General features: G+C 30.6%; 1 protein-coding gene across 1 annotated transcript; it reads left to right on the top strand.

Moving 5' to 3' along the window:
• Positions 1-142: 142 nt before the first annotated feature.
• Positions 143-21,231, top strand: LOC143469850 (uncharacterized). The gene is made up of 78 exons (XM_076967707.1): positions 143-149; positions 329-489; positions 911-1,052; positions 1,168-1,257; positions 1,486-1,628; positions 1,749-1,794; positions 1,958-2,067; positions 2,141-2,215; positions 2,317-2,362; positions 2,505-2,591; positions 2,665-2,810; positions 2,951-2,984; positions 3,732-3,856; positions 4,087-4,179; positions 4,394-4,439; positions 4,546-4,632; positions 4,751-4,974; positions 5,115-5,160; positions 5,428-5,505; positions 5,651-5,740; positions 5,818-5,963; positions 6,157-6,190; positions 6,274-6,432; positions 6,537-6,670; positions 6,842-6,887; positions 7,080-7,174; positions 7,300-7,377; positions 7,542-7,587; positions 7,890-7,970; positions 8,194-8,340; positions 8,632-8,765; positions 8,877-8,945; positions 9,054-9,099; positions 9,242-9,373; positions 9,522-9,628; positions 9,811-9,952; positions 10,066-10,155; positions 10,397-10,545; positions 10,667-10,712; positions 10,919-11,028; positions 11,102-11,176; positions 11,261-11,306; positions 11,544-11,633; positions 11,716-11,861; positions 12,050-12,083; positions 12,168-12,329; positions 12,420-12,559; positions 12,774-12,854; positions 12,991-13,036; positions 13,245-13,325; positions 13,519-13,647; positions 13,929-14,062; positions 14,172-14,234; positions 14,348-14,393; positions 14,519-14,628; positions 14,711-14,771; positions 14,890-14,993; positions 15,182-15,299; positions 15,413-15,502; positions 15,705-15,859; positions 15,990-16,035; positions 16,237-16,346; positions 16,418-16,492; positions 16,594-16,639; positions 16,798-16,887; positions 16,971-17,116; positions 17,317-17,350; positions 17,430-17,591; positions 17,678-17,826; positions 18,021-18,066; positions 18,454-18,546; positions 18,635-18,741; positions 18,956-19,004; positions 19,099-19,190; positions 19,465-19,510; positions 19,761-19,891; positions 20,575-20,819; positions 20,981-21,231. The coding sequence occupies exons 2-77, from the start codon at positions 382-384 to the stop codon at positions 20,803-20,805; spliced, it is 7,371 nt and encodes a 2,456-aa protein (XP_076823822.1). The 5' UTR covers positions 143-149; positions 329-381; the 3' UTR covers positions 20,806-20,819; positions 20,981-21,231.
• Positions 21,232-22,811: the final 1,580 nt, after the last annotated feature.

The raw sequence follows: 22,811 nt of genomic DNA, 5'->3' as shown, positions 1-22,811 counted from the left end.
ATCGGATTCGTTGATTATGTAACTGTAACCGTGGAGAAAATGCCTGAATGAGCGAAATCACGGAATATCTCGTGGGCCGCACGAAAAGGTTTCGCGGGCCGCATGCGGCCCGCGGGCCGTATGTTGTGCATGCCTGGTCCATAGGATAGGTATGTAAATAATGTCATCTTTTCCGTAAACAGTTGTTGCATAACATTTCAATATGAGAGCTTACTAACAGATAAAGATTGAATGTTTAATTCAAAGTAAATACTGAAGTATATAACAAACATTAATATTTCAAATTATGTTCTTTGGAAACTTTTCACTCTAATTATAATACAAACAGGTAATGACAACAACAGTGATGATGAATGTGAAGAAGTAATAAGTGAGGACTCAATGAGCATGAGCAGTCTTGAATTCCTCACTGAAGAAAGTTGCAGTGAGGATGAAGAAGAGAACCATTCAAAAGAAAATTATGCAGATGAAACAGATTCAGATGCAAAGGTATATTTTCTAAGTTAACACTTGCTTTACTTTTATGGTTTAATATAACTGTTTGAGTTTTCTTTAAAGCCAATCAATTCGAGATTGGTTTTAGATATCTGTAGACAGAAAAAAAATTATACCAGCTGCAAATTATTCCTGTTTTTGCGGACCACATTTAAAAATTTATAAATAGTAAAATTATTTATAAAATTCTACTATTTATAAATTATAAAATTATTTATTTTACTGTATAAAAATTTGTTTAAAAAAGCATTTCTTTTGCAAAATATTTACTCCATACTGTTAAAACTATAATTAATCTAGAATTTTTATTTGAAATGCTTGGTCCAATTTTGCCATCACATTCTTGAGTACTGTGTGAATTGTTTAGGGGTGTATTGATGCATCTTTAAACGTGACATAATTATCTTGTGTGCAGTCAGCAGTATGTTCATCTAGTCGTCAGTCAATTGAAAATTGTAAGTGGGAGGCAGAATTGGATGCTCCTAGTGCTAACAAACATGAAGCAATAGACAATTTTCATATCACTGATACTATTTGCCATGAAGCCTTGCAAGAAGGTAATTGCCAATGTAATATGCTGAGTTACTGGTAATGGTTTGTTTCCCCAACAAGCAGAAAATTTTTTCATGTTTTCCATCTTTAATATTATTATATTATTTGATTTGAATACAGCTTTAGATGTTAATAATGAACTGAATGAGATCGAAGATATACTTCCTTTCAATTTATTGCAAGCAAGAAATAACGATGTCTACAAGACAGGTTAGAATCTTTCACTTGTCTGTAAATGTCGAGTGCAATGAAAAAATATGTAACCCTTTATGTGTGCATCTTTCTTTTATGTTAATTAACTAAAAAATGAAATCAATTAATTTATTTGTATAAAAGTGTCAATATATTTGCTGATGTTTCCATTAAGGAAAAAAATTGTATAATGTATCTTCAAGTGGACATGTTGGTAACAACAGTTCATACATTCAATGCAAGCAGATAGCACTCATGATGATGAATGTAAAGAAGTAGTGATTGAAGAATCAATGAGCGTGAGCAGTCTTGTATTGGTCAAAGAAGAAAGTTGCAGTGAAGCAGAGCAAGAATGCACCAACTCTGAAGAGCATGACATAACAGAAGGGGTATATGTCATTTTAGATTTTTCATGACATTTGCTTCCAGTAGGTTAATAGATGTAGTTGTTTATTTGTTTTTATTTATTAATTATTGTTTATAAAAAACAATGTTTTATTATTACTTAGCTTCCAACAAGAATCGATGAGCATTGCAGACAATCTATAATTAAAGGTAAAAGTTTTGTTTTTTGAACTAAATTTATAGTTTACAACTGTAATTCGTATCAATAATTGATAACTTATGAGATTGAGTGGTTTTCTAGATTCACTAGTGTATGGGTAATGTATAAATTAATACTACTATGAGTTTATTACTTCTTCTCTGTACATGATAGGTTTGGAGATATTTGCTAATGAAGACCTTCCTGATGATTTAGTTGAAGAGCTTTTGGAAAACTCTTCAAAATTATTGAAGTTCTGCTATGAAAGAGGAGTAAATATTCAGGTAATGTGTTTGAATGATTTAAGTTTTGAACCAACACTCTTCCTTGAGTATTTCTAACATTTTATGTTTACAGTCACAAGCATCTGAACAAGCTGCAAAGCCCTCCACCGAAGAAATTGTTGATGAAAGTAGTCATCATTATCAAGAGGTCTGTTGCCATACCTTAAAAGTAGCAAGATATTTGTAGGCTTTTAAATATTCTGTAACACTTTTGGTATTAATCAAAACATTTATTTTAATAATCTACAGCCATGCCAAGAATCTAATACTTTAAACACTGCCACTTCAAACCAAGGTACTTATCAAGCTATCTAGTATTAATGCATTGCATGAAACACTTGCCAAAACTACTGTCAGTTCTCTTGGTACATAAACTTTCCAATGTTGCTTTCCATAGTACATTTTTTATTTTTGAAATATGTTGCTAAACTGTTTAGATGTTGTACAAATGGATGATAATGCTGAGGAATATGATCAATTCCATCCTTCTGAAAATTTGATTGATGAAAATGGATATGAAGAGGGTAGATAAATGATCGTTTTCTCTCTTTTGTGTTTAGCAATGCAAGAACTCTCATGACACCAGTTTTATCGCAGATTTTGAGGTCAGTGATATAGAGAGTGATGATGTCAACAGTAACTCGGCAATGAACATGAGCACCATCAATTTTCTCACCGAAGAAAGCTTAGGAGAAGATGAGGAAGGATTACCTTGTTTTGAAGATGTTGACATGTCTGAAGAAGTAAATTTTCTACAAGTTCATTTTGTTTTAATTTTTATGTTTTGTAATGCCAAATTTTTTATAGTAATTTAAATAATATTAGGAGATTTATATACAGTATGTAGTAGAAGTAGCTGCAACATACTTTTATTATTTTAAAGGTTCCGGAACTGAATGATGAAGCAAGGATGGAAGGTTTGTTTATGCTGTTTGAAGATAGTATGTACTGTATATTTAAGTTGAAAAAAATTTTATTTGTTAGAATAGTTTTTCAAAGAGTTCTTAATAATATTACCCGACCAACAATCAAAAATTAGGTGAAAAATAACTCTTAGTTTTTCACATAACTGTTTAAAAGATGATTGTAAGAACCAAACGCATGTCGCATTTTGGTGTAAATATTCAAAATAGAAAGTAACTACAGAAGAAATATTTTGTGCCTGCACTAGTTTCCTTGTCAAGAAGGTAGGAGAAAAGCGACAGGTTGCATTTCTTATGTGATTCATAGAATGTGAGCAAGTATGGATAAATTTGAGTAAATATCAAATTATTCATGATCGATGCTTTTTTTCACATATTCAATTTTTCATTTAGGATTTAATTCTCGTTTTGACAATCGAAGAAAATCAAAATAATTAGTTTACTTTTAAATGTTTCTATCGTGGTATTGTTGGTAACATTATAGTATTGCTTTTCATGAAATATAAGAACAATGGTTATTTGCTTAAATTAGCTTTACTTTAGCTGTATTCTATTTTGTTTAAACACAGCAAGATAGATTTATCCTTCTTTGCTAACATAAATAATACTTGAAAACCTAGTCTGACGATTTGGAAAATGGATCAAAGTTTCCACAATAACCATGACTTCAATTGTAATTTACAGTCACATTCCATTGTAATGGTTTACTAATTAATAATGTTTTATTTATTTACTTCAAAGTGCCAAAACCACCAATTAATAGAAAGAACCAAGATGAAAGGACATGTTCAAATAAACGTTTTGATAGAAGATATAAAAAGCTTAAGTCTGACACATCGACTAAACATCCCCATCCACCAGCAAATGTAACTATAGCTTTGTATCAACATTGAACTGTCATACTGTAGCTCAGTTGCTATTATTATTATGCTATTAGTACTGACTATAATATTATGTTGATGATCAAAAGCAAGATGTTGAAAATGTAAATTTCAATTCAATAAGGGCAAATTAATTCACAATTAGAAATTTCTGTTTTTATGCAATTCTAAACTGAAACGATGCAATAACTGCATTTTTTAACTGTATTTAATAGCTTGTACAATCTGTAAATGAGGAAGCCACCAAAAGTCATGAAATTGAAGTTTGTGTAGAAAATCAATCTGTTAACTCAGTTGGGATGTTACCAGTAAGTAATAAGTTATAAATGGTTTTGCTTATAGACTAAAGGTTTGTTTCAGTCGGTATGCAATTGTTACCTATTCATGGACATTTTTGTTTGGGGTATTACGATTACATTAATTTCGCCAGATTATAAATTCTTTGCATGTTTATTAAAGCTAGTTTATCTGATGTAGACTTATGATATCACTTGTTTACTGTGAATGTTGCTTTTCTTTTAGCCTCTAAATAAGGCTCCGCAACTTTGTGATGAAGCAATACAAGAAGGTACACATGTTTTTAGTTCACAAATGCATTTTCCTGCTGGGTTAATCACCATTAATAAGGACAATGAAATATTTCAAAATTTTAAATGATCCAATATTTTTTACAGCTTTTGACTTTGACTATAATGTAGGAAGATTTAAAACACCATCCTCTTGTCAAAGGATATCAGAACTAAATGATGAAAGTGGAAAAGGTACAGACTTTACAAAGCAATTTGCTCAAGACAGTTTATAACACTTAACATAACATGTAACACTTTGTGTTGTTACAGTTGGAAGTTAATGTTGACTTAAAATTTGTGCTTATTGCAGACAATGAAAATGAGAAACATTTGCAAACTACAACATGTTCTTTGAATTCATTTCCTGAAGACCAGAAAACAGATAAAATCCAGTCTCCAAAAAAAGAATTCCTTGAATGTTCAGACGAGTGTCATGAGGAAACTATTCCGAAAGTATGTTTAAGTGAAACTTGTTCAACATCTGGCTTAAATGTCATCAACACAAGCAATGAAAAATGCATAAAGAATGTTGAGGTTAGTATATACTGAAATATGGCCAACGACTATTGGAGAATGAAGCTGTTTCAGTGAAACAGTCTAATGTATCATGCTTTGAAATCCGTGCATGGAGTTTACATTTTATGTATAATTAATTGTTTTTTTTTTATTTTCAGCCTCTAAATGTTGCTAAAAATAGCAGTGATGAAGCAGTAAAAACAGGTACAATTTATTTTTTCCCTGCTTTACGTACAAGTTAAGCTTAAGCTTAAACTTAATAGCATTAGTTTTTTAGTTGTTTACATCACTTAATCAAATTTAAATTTGTTAATTTTAATGTGGATGGATTTAAATTTCGTTCATCCTATTCGTCATTTGATCCTTTGATAATAAACAGTTGCATGGAAAATAAAATGGTCATTAATTGTGTCAAAGCTTGGCAAGTGAACATTTTACTTTTTTTATTATCATCACTGTTTTGCATTGCAGAGATCAACGATTCAGAGAATGATATATCAGCCACACACATGCTGAAAAAATTATCTCCTATTGAGGCTACAAATAACTGTAAGTTTGATTCTTGTTTAAAATACATGATAACAAAATCTTATAGTGTTATTTTTGTGTGTATTGTATTTTATTATTGTATTGTATTTTGGTGTATTTTTTATGATATGGCATGAATCACACTCAAATGCTACCAAATTTTTAGCTGATGTAAAAATGGACGACAATGCCAAGGAATGTGATCAATCCTATCCTTCTGATGAATCAGTTGATGTAAATGGGTATGAAGAGGAAGGTTAGATAAATGATCATATTCTATTATTTAATTTTTTTGCAATTCAAAAACTCTCATAACGTCAGTTTTTGTCACAGATTTTGAAACTAGTGATATAGAGAGAGATAGTCTTATCAGTAACTCGTCAAAGAATATGAGTCCCATCAATTTTATCGCCAAAGGAAGTTGCAGCGAAGATAAGGAAGGATCAACTTGTTTTGAAAATGTTGAAATGTTTCAAGAGGTAAATTTCTTCTTAGTTTAGATTTTCGTATTTGTTAATGCCTCATCATCAACATGAATTATATTTAAACGAAAATATGTAGTTAGTTATTGTATAATTTGCCATTGTTTGTAAGCTTTTTAATAGCTATCACATTCAAACGAATTAGTTTATACAGTAGGAATTGCTGCAACATACTGTTATTCTTTTGAAGGTTTCAAAGGTTTGTGATGAAAGATTGATAGAAGGTTTGTTCAATGTTACTCAATTCTAATATTAGGATTTATTTCAATATTTACAATAACTGTATCACACATTACGATTTTTATAGAACACTACAAAAATGAGAATATTCCAACAGAATGCATAAAAGAAATGAGACCAGAATGCAATTTGATCTCAAATGATCACACTGAAAACAGAAATGATTGTTTAACTAATTTAAATCATAATCAATTACCTCACAATTTGCATGATAGAATAAGTACGGGTACGTAATGCTTCCAACATTAAAGCATGTGGTAATTAAGTTGTATTTTACTTATTTATTCATGTGATTCAAAGTTTGTTTTTCTCATTTCTGCGTTGAAATAGAAGTAAATCAAAGTGACTCTGACTGTGAGGAAGATAACCGTGAAGACTCAATGAGTAGTCTTGTTTTTCTCACAGAGGAAAGTTCCAATGAAGCTGAAGAAGAATGTGCCAGTCATAGTGAGCATGATACACATGTAAGTTTTTTTCTCAGAGCAAATTTTGTGTTAAAAATTCGAAAAATTTGACTCTTATAATATAAAATGTTCGTTTCAAGTTAGATATTATTCTAAGTTGTTTGTTTGCTGTAGTTTGCTATTTATACTTTGAAGCCTTTTTAATTGTTGTATTTATCATTTTCATTTTAGCCTTCAGAAGTTACTGAAGGAATTCGAAGAGAACAATTGATAAAAGGTATCTGTAATTGCTTCATCAATAAAAAACTTGTGTTTTTATGTAGTGTACAAAATTACATTAGGTGTGATAAAATATGAAAAACTGCTCAAACCTAGAACTGTTTTGTAAAAAACATTTTGGCTTGTCCACAGGTGTGTGATTTATTTGTAGTGTAGGTGATTGATTATAAAATTTTACTTGTTTATGCAGGTTTAGAAAACTTAAACTATGACAATATACCCAAAAAATATGTCGATGAGATACTGAAAGCAGAAAATTTAGCGAATGTATGCAATGTAAATCAGGCATGTACCATGATAAAGTGTATAATTATGTTTTATAGTATTAACGATGATACTTAACTATACATGTATAATTGCATAAGGTATTACTTCAACATTATGTATATGTTATTGTTGAACATTCACAGAGTGATAATGGTGTTGAGAGCACACACCAGATGGAGCAAAATATAAAAAAACTAATTGAGTCTTCCAAACAGTATAACGTAAGTCGTATTTTGTGGGGAAACTAATGTTGCATTTATTTAAAAAAAGTATTAATGAATAATGGCAATTTCACATAACCAAAGGATAGCCACACATAACCACGTTGATAAGCTAAAATATTTTGAGCAACTATTTTAACAAAGTACATACTTACATTTTTAAGCCATCTGAGATGACCAACAAAATGTGTAAAGAAGGATTTACGGAAGGTAAGCTTTTTTGTATTTTAGTAAGGCTACACAATCACAAATTTTGTTGGTATGCAATTGTAATCTTTTTTAAAATGTTATACAATGTAGGAAGAGTCCAAGTCAAGTTTAAAAACCATATGGTTCAGTTAAAGCAACAAATGCAGAAACCATATTTTAACAACTCAATAATAATAATTTTACAAATATAGTTCCTGCCCTTGTTCCTTTAATTGCAACTATTATGCTTTTTATGTTAGTAGCTTAGTAGACATTATGATTTATCATATTCTTACGCAGTTTGCCCAATTTTTCCATTGTAGTATCTGAATATGACATGGATGAATTTGATGAATGTGCTTCTGGTACTTCAATGTCATCAAGAAACAATGACAAGGAGAAAGGTTAGAACTTCATTTTATGTTAAATATGTTTAATATTTTAACATATTTTGTTTGAAAGCAAAATGGTTTGTGTTTTTGATTTTCTGTAAGCCATACAAATTGTATCTTTAAAAAAATTTAATCGATGATATATTATAATGTTAGATGAAATGAATATAATAGATAACACCATAAGCATAAGATTTATACAGATCTGTGATTTGACAGTTGTGTTAATTTTCAGGTAAAATTGATGAAAGGAACATAACTAAAACTTGCATCAATGAAAATTTATCAGCTTCAAAGGAAACAGATAAAATAATGGACTCAAATAAAACTACCTATACAACTACTATAAAAAGTAAATCAGAAGAAATACTGGTTACAGATGGTAAACATTTTTACAATTTCTTTGTGAAACCATCAAAATTATACAATATTCAGCTATTTTGTTAGTTGTTCCAAGACTTGTAATTGTCTGAGTCTGTGTAGATATATAAAATAAAAATAATATATATTCTGTAAATAGATCTATTCAAAAATCAAATAAACCTGTTTGAATGTGACTAACTTTTTAATGTTATTCATCTGAATTGGTGTATGTATGCCAATTGCATGTATTCACACAGATAACAAATAATGTGCTAACTATATATATCATTAATGTATTCAATACAAAAAGATAATTCAAGCACAGATGAGGATGAAGGTGAAGAATTAATGAGCATGAGCAGTCTTGAATTTCTCACAGAAGAAAGTTGCAGTGAACCAGAAGAAGAAACAAATGCAAAGGAAGAAAATGATGCACATAAAAAGGTGCATTTTCTAAGTTGGCAATGGACTAAGATTATATTTCCTTGTTGATAATTGGATTGTTTATAGTGCTGCGCTTGCATGGCTTGAAAACATATTTTTGTTATTTTTCAGTCAACTACAGAAGAAAGTTGTAGTAAACCAGAGGAAGTATGTACCTATTTTGATAAACCATATGCAAAAGTAAGTTATTTTATGATGTGTAACCTAGTACATAATCTAATAAAAACGTTTGTTCTATTTTCTATTTCGTTGATTTTAAGATATCCAAACGATATTATTGTTTTTTAGCCTCCACCAAACATTGAAAGTCGATGCAGAGAAGCACTGATGAGAGGTTAGAATGTTGAATATTTTGCTGTCAATTGTGCAAAGTTTAATGGTCAGCTTGTGTATTACGAAGAAAATTTATTGCATAAATTGTATGCTTATTTATGCATAAATTGTATGTTATTAACCGGTTTTCTTTCTTATTTAAGGTTTAGAACAGTTTGCTGATGAAGACCTTCCAGAGGGATTTGTAAATGAAATATTATCAAGACCTGGAGATTTATTTAAGTTCTGGCAGGATGGGAAGGCAAATAACCATGTTTCCTCCGAAGAATCACATGGTAATAGCAGTGGTCAGAACGAGAAATATAAAATGTTTCGTTGTGTTAGTGTAAATTTATCAAAATTATGTTCATCAGCTTAAAACATTTGCTTATAGTTTTATATGTACTCTTATTTAGTATATGTTGATTTTTTTTTGTTATGTAGTGAAACTACAAAAACATGAACAATTGAGCAAAACAGAAAAGTTAACAAAATGCTTAAACAAAGAAAGAACTTCTTCGAACAGTGATGACATCCAATCATCTGCATATGTGAGACATTTTCTGACATACTTACTCCCTTATAATAAAATTTCAATTTCTTTTTCGGTTTTCATTTTTGTTGTCATTTGTGTTATCTACAAGTACTTTGTACATTTATCTACGAGTACTATGTACATTACTTAGGGGTGTACTGATGTATCTTTAAACTTAGAAGTTTATTTTGTGTGCAGTTAACGGCAAGTTCATCTGATCATCCATCAGTTGAAGATTGTAGCTGGGAGGCAGAATTGGATGCTCCTAGTATAAATAAACATCAACTAGCAGAAAATTGTCATATCACTGACACTATTTGCAATGAAGCTTTGCAAGAAGGTAATTATGTAATATGTTGAGTTTGACAAGTGCATCTGTTTTGTCTATAAACAGAAAACCTTTCAGGTTTTAACACAAGTTTAATACTATTATATTATTGGATTTTAATACAGCTTTAGATGTTAATAATGAACTGAATGAAATCGATGATTTGCTTCCTTTCAATTTATCACACCCAAGAAATAATGCTGTCTACGAGACAGGTAAATCCTTGTTAGAATATTGCAATTATTCATGTCTGCAAACATGAAGTAAAACACAAACACATTACATATATTTATGTGTTCTTTTCTAAAATCATTTAAAAACCCAAATAAATTAATTTAATTTTAAAAGGTTTGATATATATATATTTTTGATATTTTTCAAGTGAGATGTTACATAAAACGTTTTTTTGATATTATATGTTAAAAAATTATACGGTAACAAATATTGTTGTGACAGATAAAGACAAAATTGATGTTGATAAATGTAAAGAAGTTGTGAGTGAAGAATCAATAAGCATCAGCAGTCTTGGATTGCTTAAAAAAGAAAGTTGCAGTGAATCAGAGAAAGAACGCACCAATTCTGAAGAACATGGCATAACTGAAGAGGTAAGTTTTATTTTAGATTTTTCATGACATTTGTTTGTAGAGTGGTACATGCAGCTGTTTCTTTGTTTTGCTGTGAAGTACTTTTTGTTATCAAAATGACACATATTTTGTTAATACTTAGAATCCAACAAGCGTTGAGGAGCATTGCAAAAAATCTTTAATGAAAGGTATTTTGGCTGAATATAAATAAAATAATAATTTAATTTATATTTATAGTAGACAATTGATGGAATTGAGTGAGTAGCATTTAAAAAACGATTTAGGTTTTCTAGCTTAACGATTGCATAGATAAATATTCTTATAATTAACTAAACAATTAAGCAACTAATATTATCTATGAGTTTTTTGTACTAATGTTTCATGTTTTTGATAGGTTTGGAAATATTTGCTAATGAAGACCTTCCTGATGATTTAGTGGAAGAGCTCTTGGGAAACCCTTCAAAATTATTGAAGTTTTGTTATGAAAGAGGAGTAAATAATCAGGTAGCGTGTTCGAGTGATTTAAGTTTTGAACCAATATTCTTCCTTGAGTATTGGTAACATTTTATGTTTACAGTCACAAGCATCTGACCAAGCTGCAAAGCCCTGCACTGAAGAGATGGTTGATCATATCGATAATCGTTACCAAGAGGTTTGCTACAACATATGTAGGAAGTTACTCAGTTAGGTATTTAAAAGTTGATTCTAATCAAAACAAATTGTTAATAATCTGCAGCCATGCCAAGACTCAAATAATTTGAACAATGCTGCTTCAAACCAAGGTAAGGAATTTTTTGCAAGGGTCTATGCATTTGAATCAATAAATAATTAATCAGAATTGCTTTGTGCTCGTTTGATACAGTATATAATATATAATCCATATAAATATATAATATAACCCTTATAAATATATATAATATAATAGTTTGATTCAATATCCAATATAGAATCTTTGTAATTTTGTTTTTGTCTGTTGCTTGCTTTCATTCAATCCTACATAAATTCCACCAAATCGTTAGATGCTATAAAAATGGATGACAGTGCAGAGGATTATGATCAATTCTATCCTTCTGATGAATCAGTTGATGAAAATGGATATGCAGAGGAAGGTTAGATAAATGGTTGTTTTCTATTACCACTTTTTTCGCGATTCAAGAACCCTCATGGTCATAATATCAGTTTTTGTCATAGATTTTGAAGTCAGTGATATAGAAAGCGATGATGTCATCAGTAACTCGTCAATGAACATGAGCCCCATCAATTTCCTCACTGAAGAAAGTTGCAGCGAAAAAGAGGAAGGATCAACTTGTTGTGAAGTTGTTCATATGTTTGAAGAAGTAAATTTCTTAAAGTTTAAATAGATTTATTCTTATGTTTTTTTTGGTAATGCCTCATGAAAAATGTTTTGAAAAAGCAACAGTTTGATAAGTTTCTAACATTTTTGATAACTTTCTGTAGATTTACTTTTAGGAATGAAATTCAAATACAGTAAAAGTATCTGCAATATAATGTTATATTTTTAAAGGTTTCAGAAGTTTGTGATGAAACGTTTATCGAAGGTTTGTTAACTCAATTTAATAACTGTAACTTCCTTTTGTTACAATCAAAACACTGAATGACTGCCTACTTTATTTTATACTTAGAACACCAAAACAATGAAGGTAGGTTTCCTGAAGGTTGCTTTAACGAAATGAGACCCGAATGCAATATGATCTCAAATGATCGCACTGAAAACAAAAATGATTGGTTCAGTAAATCAGATCAAAGCCAAACACCTCACAATTTGCAAGATGCAATTAATATAGGTGCATAATGTTTGCAATGCCGCTGTATGTTGTAATTAAATTGTATTATTTGTTCATGGATTTTAAACTTTGTTCTTTTTCCATTTTCAGTTGAAATGGAAGTAAACCAAAGTGAACTCAAATATGAGTATGCTGTCAATAAAGACTTAATGAGCAGTCTTGTTTTAACCACAGCGGAAAGAAGGGAAGCTGAAGAAAAAGGTATCAGCCATGACGAACATGATACAGAGGTAAATTTCATTTTTTGTTAAAATAAAATTCATATCCGAATTTTTGTACCACTGAACTTTGTGACATAAATCACGTTTTGTGAAATACGTATTACTTTAGTTTGTTTATTGGAGCATGTTGCTTTTATCTGTACTTTGAAGAATTTTTAGTTGTAATACAGATTGTTAGTATTTTATCTTCCGCATTACCCATGCTATTTTTGGACATTCACAGAGTGATAATGGTGTGGGAAGCATACTCGTATTAGAGCAAAATGTACAAGAAGTAAAGCAGGAGTCTTCTCATCAGTTTAAAGTAAGTCATATTTTGTGATGAGACAAGTTCTGAATTTATTAAATACATAGTTATGATCAATGGTAGTTTCAACCTTAATTGGCTATGGCTGAAGCATATTAGATAACTATTTTAATACGTTTTTACAATTGTTAAGCCTTCCGAATTTACCAAGAAAATATGTGAAAAAACATTAACCGAAGGTAAACTCATTTGAATTTCAGTAATCATTTATGATTACAAATTTCATTTCATACATGTGATTGCAATCTTCTTGTAACAGTTGTTCTAGCATTAGATATAGCTGTAATAAACTACATTAATAGTTAAATAATATTTATTATATTATTAAATTTATCAAATGTCATGATTTTTTATACTAAAGTGCTTTGCTTAACTTTTCACTTGTAGTATATGAGTACAATATGAATGAATTTGATGAATGTGCTTCTGATACTTCAATGTCATCAAGAAACAATGACAAGGAGAAAGGTTTCTATGCTACTTAAGCATAATTTATTTCAAGGCAAAGTAATTCTTGTTTTATGAAAGTCATACTACTTGTAATGTAAAACTATTTTAATTGTTGATATGGTATAAAGTCAGTTGAAATGAATATAATGGACAACACCATATGCATAAGATATATAAAGATCTGTGATTTAATAGTTGTATTTATTTTCAGGTAAAAGTGTTGAAAACAATATAGCTGAAAATTGCATCGGTGAAAAATTATCAGCTTTAAAGGAAACAGATAAAATAATGGACTCAAATAAAACTACAAAGAAATTAGAAGAAGTATTAGTTACGGATGGTAAGAATTTTTTACAATTTCATTGTGAAACCATCAAAAGTATAAAATGTTCAGTCATTTTGGTAGTGGTTGCAAGACTTGTAATTATGTGAGTCTGGAAGTATGAAATAAAAATAATATTTATTTCATGAAAATATTTGTTTAAAAATGAAATAAACCTGCTTAAATGTGACTAACTTTTTTCTTGTTTATTGTTATTTATCTGTTTCTAAATGTGCTAAATGCATGTTTTCACACCAATAATGTGTTAACTATACTGTTGATTTTTTCATTACAAAAAGATAATACAAGCACTGATGAGGATGAATGTGAAGAATCAATGAGCATGAGCAGTCTTGAATTTCTCACAGAAGAAAGTTGCAGTGAAGCAGAGGAGGAAACTAAAGCAAACGAAGAAAATGATGCACATGAAAAGGTGTATTTTCAAGTTGGCGATTGGTTTAATATCTATTTTTTGCTAAGTATCTGATTGTTTATAGTGCTGCGCTTGCATTGGTTTAAAACATATTTATGTTATTTTTCAGTCAACTACAAAAGAAAGTCAACCAGAGGAAGAATATACCTATTTTGATGAACCATATGCAAAAGTAAGTTATTGTTTTAGTATTCATTTATCTAGTACTCAATCTAATAAAAACGTCTGTTCTATTTTTCCATTTCATCGCTTTTAAGATATCCAAACGATATTATTGTTGTTTAGCCTCCACCAAACATTGAGAGTCGATGCAGAGAAGCACTGATGAGAGGTGTGAATGTTGAATGATTTACTATCAATTTTATAATGTTTAATGTTAAGCTTGTGTATTACCATAAAAATCTACCAATTAATGCATAAATTGTTTGCCTATTACATTGTTTTTCCTTACTTTAGGTTTAGAGCAGTTTGCTACTGAAGACTTACCAGTAGGATTTGTAGATGAAATATTATCAAGACCTGGAGATTTGTTTAGTTTCTGGCAAGATCTGAAGGCAAATAACCAGGTTTGTTTGTCTTACTTTAAACAATGATTGCAAATCAACATTTTTGCTTTGCTTTACACAAAGTTATTTGTTTCATATTTAGTCATGTGAGCAATCTTCGTCCCAAGAATCCCTTGGCAATGGCAGTTGTCGAAACGAGAAAGGTAAAATTATGCATGGTTTTTAGAAAAGCTTGTTAAAAGTACACTGATTAGTTTGAACAGATTTTGTTATAGTTTTACATACACTCTAATTTACCAAATGTTGATTTTTGTTGTGTAGTGAAACTGCAAAAATATGAAAAAATGAACAAAACAGAAAAGTTAAATTGTTTAAACAAAGATGGAACTTCTTCAAACAGTGATGACATCCAATCATCTGCACATGTGAGAGATTTTGTCTGACATACTTCCACTTTTATAATACACTTTTAATTCCATTTTAGATTTTCATTTTTATTATTATTATTAATATATATTTGAATACTATTATTTTTATTAATAGATATTTTTTGTTTTGTATGATTAGTTTAACTTTAACCAAAATATTTTTAAATACTCTGTACATTACCCAGGAGTGTGGAAAATGTAACTGGGAGGCAGAATTGGATGCTCCAAGTACTAATAAACATCAAGTAACAGAAAATTATCAAAAAATCACTGACACTATTTGCAATGAAGCCTTGCAAGAAGGTACTTATGTAATATGTTGAGTTTGACAAGTGCATCTGTTTTGTCAATAAGCAGAAAACTTTTTCAGTTTTAACACAGTTTTTATGTTATTATATTGTTTGATTTTAATACAGCTTTAGATGTAAATACTGTACTGAATGAAGTCGATGATTTGCTTCCTTTCAACTTATCACACCCAAGAAATAATGCTGTCTACGAGACAGGTAAACGTGAAGTTTAAACACAAACATATTACTGTAGATATAATTACATGTTTTTTACAACAAATTTTTAAAAGGTTCAATATAGATTATATATTTGCTCCTTTTTAGTCAAAATGTTTACAAACATCTTTTTATTTCTTAAGATTTATGATACGTTGAATGATCATATGATACTTATTATTATAGTGTTCAATACAAACAGATAATGACAACACTGATGGTGATAAATGTGAAGAAGAAGAAGTTGTGAGTGAAGAATCAATGAGCGTGAGCAGTCATGGATTGCTTAAAGAAGAAAGTTGCGGTGAAGCAGAGGAAGAATGCACCAACTATGAAGAACATGACACAAATGAAGAGGTGTGTTTTATTTTAGATTTTTTATGTGTTTTGTTTGTATTGGTACATGTAATTGTCCCTTTGTTTAATTGTGCTTTTTATACTTTTATTATACTTTTTGTTACTAAAATGAAACAAATTCATCACTTAGCATCCAGCAAGTGTTGAGGAGCATTGCCAACATTCTTTAATGAAAGGTAATTTAGCTGAATACATTGATTTATGTTATATCTATGCCTGAGAACTAATGAAATTGATTCTTTAACATTTTCTGAATGTTTAAGGTTTTCTAGATTAAATATTGCATAGAAAACTATTCTTATAGTTGTTTAATTAAGTAGATGACTAATTGATATAGATTAAGAATTAGTTTTACTAATTTTTCTTGTTCTTGATAGGTTTGGAGATATTCGCTAACGAAGACCTTCCTGATGATTTTGTGGAAGAGCTTTTAAGAAAACCTTCCGAGTTATTGAAGTTTTGCTACGACAGAGGAGTAAATATTCAGGTAATGTACTTGCATTAGCTAAGTCTTCAACCAATGTTCTCTTGGGTATTACAAACATTTTATGTTTACAGTCACAAGCATCTGACCAAGCTGCAAAGCCTTGCACTGAAGATAATGTTAATGACATTGGTCATCACTACCAAGAGGTGTGTTACATTACATCAAATTTAACAAGATGCTTGTAGGTGTTTAAAAGTTTGTGATCATTTTTTTATTTTAACCAAAATAATTTTTTAATAATCTACAGTCATGCCAAGAATCAAATAATTTGAATAATGCTGCTTCAAAGCAAGGTGAGCGAAGTTTTTTTACAAATGTCTATGCACTTGAATCAATAATTTACCAAAATTGCTTTATGTTGATTTTATACATGATGTAAAAACCTTGAAATGTTGTTTTTGGCCATTGCATGTTTTCATTATGTCACAAATAAATGCCACCAAATCTTTAGCTGATGTAAAAATGGATGACAATGTTAAGGAATATGATCAATTCTATCCTTTTGACGAATCCGTTGATGAAAATGGATATGAAGAGGAAGGTTAGATAAATGATTAAATTATCTACTAACATCACTTTTTGCAATTCAAGAACTCTCAAAACATCAATCAGTTTTTGTCACAGATTTTGATGTCAGTGATATAGAGAGCGATGATGTCATCAGCAACTCGTCAATGAACATGAGTCTCATTAATTTTCTCACCGAAGAAAGTTGCACAGAAGATGAGGAAGGATCAACTTGTTGTGCAGATGTTAAAATATCTGAAGAAGTAAATTTTCTACAAATTTAGATTGTTCAGTTATCATTTTTGATTTTGGTAATTCCACATGAAAAACTATTTTGAAATAAATATCATAAGTTCGAAATACAGTTAATAACTTTTTGTAGATTTGCATATAGGTATGATATCTAATTATAATATATATATACAGTAGTAGAAGCTTCAATATAATGTTATTATTTTCAAAGGCTTACAAAGCTTATGAAGAAGCATTGATGGAAGGTTTGTTTACACAATTAAATATTTTTTACTTAATCTTATTGCAATCACCACTCTGTGTCCATGACTATTTTGTATTTAGAACACCACAATAATGAGAATATTCCAGAAGAATGCACTAAGGAATTGAGACATGAATGCAATATGATCTCAATTGATCGTGCTGAAAACGGGAATGATTGTTTAACTAATTCAGATCAAAGTCAAATACCTGAAAATTCACATGAGGTTATTAGAAAAAAAGGTGCGTAATGTTTTCAATGCTAATAATTATAATTTCTATAATATGTATATATACCCATAAAGTAAGCGTTATTTTTCCAAATCCAGTTGACATGGACGAAAATCAAAGTGACCCCGAATGTGAGGAAGATGGCAGTGAAGACTCAATGAGTAGTCTTGTTTTTCTCAGAGAGGAAACTTGCAGTGAAGCTGAAGAAGAATGTGCCAGTCATGATGAACATGATTCAGATGCAAATGTAAGTTTCAGTTTTTGTTAAACTAAAATTCATCTCTGAATTCCCTTATTACTGAAGTTCATAAATTGAGACCGCTTTCATTATTTGAAATGTCAAGTTTAGTTTGTTTCTTACAGTTTGCTGCTTTTTTGTGTATTCTAAAATAACCACATTCTAAAAGAATTTAAGCGTAGTATTTATCATTCATATTTTAGCCTTCAGAAATTACTGAAAAATCTCGAAAAGAAGCATTAATAAAAGGTATATATTTGTAGTTCTTTCATCAAGAAAATTGCTTTGATAAGTTTGCATACAAAATATTCACTAGTTCTATTAAGTTTCATTAAATACAACCTTGGTTTGACTCTGACTCTGTTTGACTTTCCAGTTTCTTCATAGAAAATTTTCAGTCAAGAAAGTGAATTATGTCAAAATTTTTATTTAATTATGCGCGTTTAGGAAACTTAAACTACGAAACGGTTACAATTAATTATCAGAGCACAGAATATATAATAATAATAATAATAATAATAGAATCATTATATAATATTACTGTTTATTACCATTATTTTGGGAATTTGTTTCGTGCATACTTTGTAACATTAACACTCATGCAAGCAAATTATGAATATGATAAATTTCATATAGAGCGTGCATCTACTTATTCCGGTAATGGATCAGAAAATGATCATGACAAAATCCAGGAACCAGATGCTAAAAATCAACGGATTAGTGATCAAAGTTAGTAAATGTACCATTCCATATTCTGTCTGAGCAATATGAATATTAAATATGCAAAATTTTGTAATGAAAAAATTTAACAACGTAGTGAGTACCAGTGGTGGAAGCATTCCTGACAAGTATAATTTTGAGAAAACACTTTCACCAAGTAAAACAGTACCAGATGTTACTGATGAGAACAAGACTCTTCAAAAGGTATGTTAATATTTCTGGCCATAAAGTATTACTTCTTTTACAAAATCTACTTTTACCTTAAAAGGTACCAATAAAGACAGCTTAGAGTGACAGTTTCATATGCCAATACTTAATTATTAATATGTTTACATCACCGCAGTATGTAGTGTTAACTATAGTTGTGCTTCACTCCATTTTCGGTCATTTATTGGTAATTTATTGTTATTAATTACAGGAACCTAAAGAATCTGGTAAAATATTATCTGTCACAGAAAACGACTTAGGTATTCATTACATCTTTTAACCTACATACTTTTTATTCAAATAATTTTTATTGATTGTATATCTATCAAACTATACGTTGTCTTATTTATGTAGCTGTTAAAGCATGTAATATGGATGAAAAAAGCAAGCCTAGAACTATGTCGGTACCTTACATGCTGAAAGATAATTCCGAGATTGATGATGGAGTGAGTATATAAGTGGCTTCCATCAAGTAATTTTAGATTACAAAAGTTTTAACCAATGTCTTCACCTTGAATTACACAATGTCGTATTGCTAACACTGTGGCTATAATGAGAAATCAGTTTCATTTGATGAGTATGTCAGTACTGAACATCTTTGCAATTTTTTATGTCCAGATAGTGGATATGTCTAAGCTTACTTTTTTTTCCAAAAACCTGTACAATAATGTTGTACTTTCCTTGATTTTGCTGACTAATCCGTTTTATGCAAATTTTTAGAAATTTCAAAGCATGAAAACCATTATCGATGCTGCTTTAAAAGAAGGTATGTAGCAATAGACGTGCTGTGACCAGATCAACACATTTTAAATAATTTTTGTTAATGAGTCAACCCCATGCAATAGGTTCCAGTATATTCTTGTTGTTATGTTGTTGTTCTAATATCCATATGACTTTAGAGCAAGCAGCATCCAGAAACTTTTTTTATATTTTAAAGAACTAACCATGGCATATAGTACGATACACATCTTGAAGTTCTTTTATGGTAAATAAGTAGTCTATCTGTTGCTTTTCAGTTGGTAGTAATGATAGTACAGTACCATTCAAAAGAGTTTGCAGAAGGTCAGGTACAGAGAGCAGTATATCAGATGGAGTTTCCAGCCAGAAAGAAAATCAGTTTAGTAAACAGTCAGGATTAGATTGTCAGGTAGATGAGCAGCATCATCATTTAGACAGATTTAGTTCAGAAACAGGGAAACTTTAGCTTATTATTTATTGTGGACGTCGAAGCTATTTGTTGGTTACTATATTTTTCAAATACATTTACGAGGGGCGTATGAAATTTAATGAGCCTAAGTAAGACTAGTATACATGTATGAGATACAAGATTCTAATACTAAGGTAAAAAATTAGGTTTCATGTGGCTGGGTTCGTTCTCTTGGTTCTTGTTAATTACAACAGGTCTTCTGTATAAACTACGTGGAACATTTAATAGTACTTTAAAATCTAACTTAGCTTTGATAAAATTTGCTAAAAGTAATATAATTTTTAGGATATCACGTTAAAAACTCTTGCTTTCCTTATTAAACATGTTAGTTGGTTGGCAACAGTTGTTGGACTTTTATAGATGAAAATTTACAAATCATCATTTACTGGACTTGCATATATGGCAAAATAAACTTAATTTGCAAATAATTGATCTAGTTGTTAGGATAACTAATATAAAGAAATATATTAGATTAAAAAAGAAATTTATCAGCAATATGTACCAATTACTTATAGACAATGAACACAAAAACTTGAAGCACAGACAGTAATTTAAAGCTGTAAATTAAACTCCTGAAACTTGATGTCTGAAACTCATATGGAATCTGTTTTGTATCTATGTAGACATTATCATCAGACTGTGGTTCTGGTCTATCCAACTACAGACAAGTTTTTTTGGAAATGAGAGACAAATATGAAGCACAGATTATGGAACAACAGCGACTTCTACAAGTGCACCAACTTATGGCAAAACAACTGCAACTAGCATTTGATGAGAAAAAAGAATTGCTATCCATTGTTAAAAGCTTGCATGAAAGAGTTGGCCAACTTGAAATGAAGATTACAAATAAATAGACCAGACACAGAAGGTAAAACTGCGATTACCCTTTATGTAGATGTTTGTCATATTATAATATAAAAAGGAAAGAATGGTAACCATATTGCTTGGTGTTGACATTGGTAATGTTTGAAAACTTGAAATAATAGTTATGGATGTTGTATGTATAAAAATATTTGTAAACATTTTTAGAGGTAATGAGCGGGCGGTGATGAAAATTCAGATATCCGTTACTGCAGAAGCTAATTTAATGTATGCATGACGACAACAGAATTGTTATGAATTGCACGGTTGTAAACTCAAGTGCCTGCAATTTGAAATTGCCGCAAATGAACATCTGGTTTCTTCTTGGCAAGAAGACTAAACATATGCACTTGTACACTGAACTTTCACTTTTCTTACTTTGTGCTTTGCTTTGTTCAAATAAAAATTAATTACAATAATATGTTTAGTGCTGGGCGCATTTATTTTGCGTCACCTCAAAATTTAAAAATTGCATAAGCTTTAAATGGGATCACGACATATGGCCGTGAACAAACTCACCGGCGACAACTGGTAGTGGACAACTGACCGGCAACAAATTGGCCGGCGATCAAATTAACCGTGACGTAAACTGGCCGGCGATGAAATTAACCGTCGATAAATTGGCCGGCGATCAAATTAACCGGCGACAAATTGGCCGTCAAAAGGTCAAAATTCTAATTCACTATCTAGTCGCTATCTAGTCACTATCCAGTATGTGTATTGCAGTCAAGGTTGTTGTTGTTACTCGTATTTCTCGTATTTCCGGAAATATTTCTGTTAATTTCAATAAATGTTTCAATGTGTATTGAAATAAAAAAAAATTTTGTTAAAAACAAAGGAAATAGTTACAAACAAATATTTACATATCATATACTACCATCAACTTAAACACAATAATTCAGCACTTGCACGGTCAATTTACCTCCCGGTCAATTTTCATTCCGGTAAGTCTGTTCCCGGTTAGTTTGTTCGCGGTCAATTTACATCACAGTCAGTTTGTTCGCGGTCAATTTACGTCACGTTCAGTTGTCCCCGGTGAGTTTGTTCGCGGTCATTTTCCCGCGGCCATATGTCGTGGAACCGCTTTAAATACTTCAACGATTTAACATTGCATTTTCCATTGTGCGCTTCAAAGCTATCACTTTTTAGAATGATATGGATAACCAGGCCATATCTTGCATTTATAAGTGGGCAGTGGGCGCCCGTAAAAACTAAAACGTATGAAACCAAATAATTTAACGGTCGTTTGTCTGGTTCCACGACATATGGCCGCGGGAAAGTGGCCGCGAACAAACTCACCGGGGTCAACTGAACGTGACGTAAATTGACCGCAGACAAACTGACTGTGACATAAACTGGCCGGCGATCAAATTAACCGTCGATAAATTGGCCGGCGATCAAATTAACCGACGACAAATTGGCCGTCAAAAGGTCAAAATTCTAATTCACTATCTAGTCACTTCTGTTTATTTCAATAAACGTTTCAATGTGTATTGAAATAAAAAACAATTTTGTTAAAAACAAAGGAAATAGTTACAAACAAATATTTACTTTACATATCATATACTACCGAGTTTAAAATTTTGACCTTTTGACGGCCAATTTGTCGTCGGTTAATTTGATCGCCGGCCAATTTATCGACGGTTAATTTGATCGCCGGCCAATTTATCGACGGTTAATTTGATCGCCGGCCAGTTTATGTCACAGTCAGTTTGTCTGCGGTCAATTTACGTCACGTTCAGTTGACCCCGGTGAGTTTGTTCGCGGCCACTTTCCCGCGGCCATATGTCGTGCTCCCCGTTTGTCTGCACATGGCATACAAAGACCACGTTATAAAAATAAAGACTTGTTACCTACGATTTGTAAGTCTCAGTAAAGTGGTAAGTAAAATCCAACCATCAATGGATTCAAGTTGACCTCCATGCTTTTGCAGTTTTACGAATAAGCTTTATTACTACCAACAGTTAAATGGAATTAGTTTTGTATAAAGAAATTGGAC

Source organism: Clavelina lepadiformis, chromosome 1, assembly GCF_947623445.1.
Source record: "Clavelina lepadiformis chromosome 1, kaClaLepa1.1, whole genome shotgun sequence".
In the NCBI taxonomy this organism is placed as follows: Eukaryota; Metazoa; Chordata; class Ascidiacea; order Aplousobranchia; family Clavelinidae; genus Clavelina; species Clavelina lepadiformis.
Note: the sequence above shows the minus strand (reverse complement) of the source record. Positions and strands in the feature narration are given on the sequence as shown.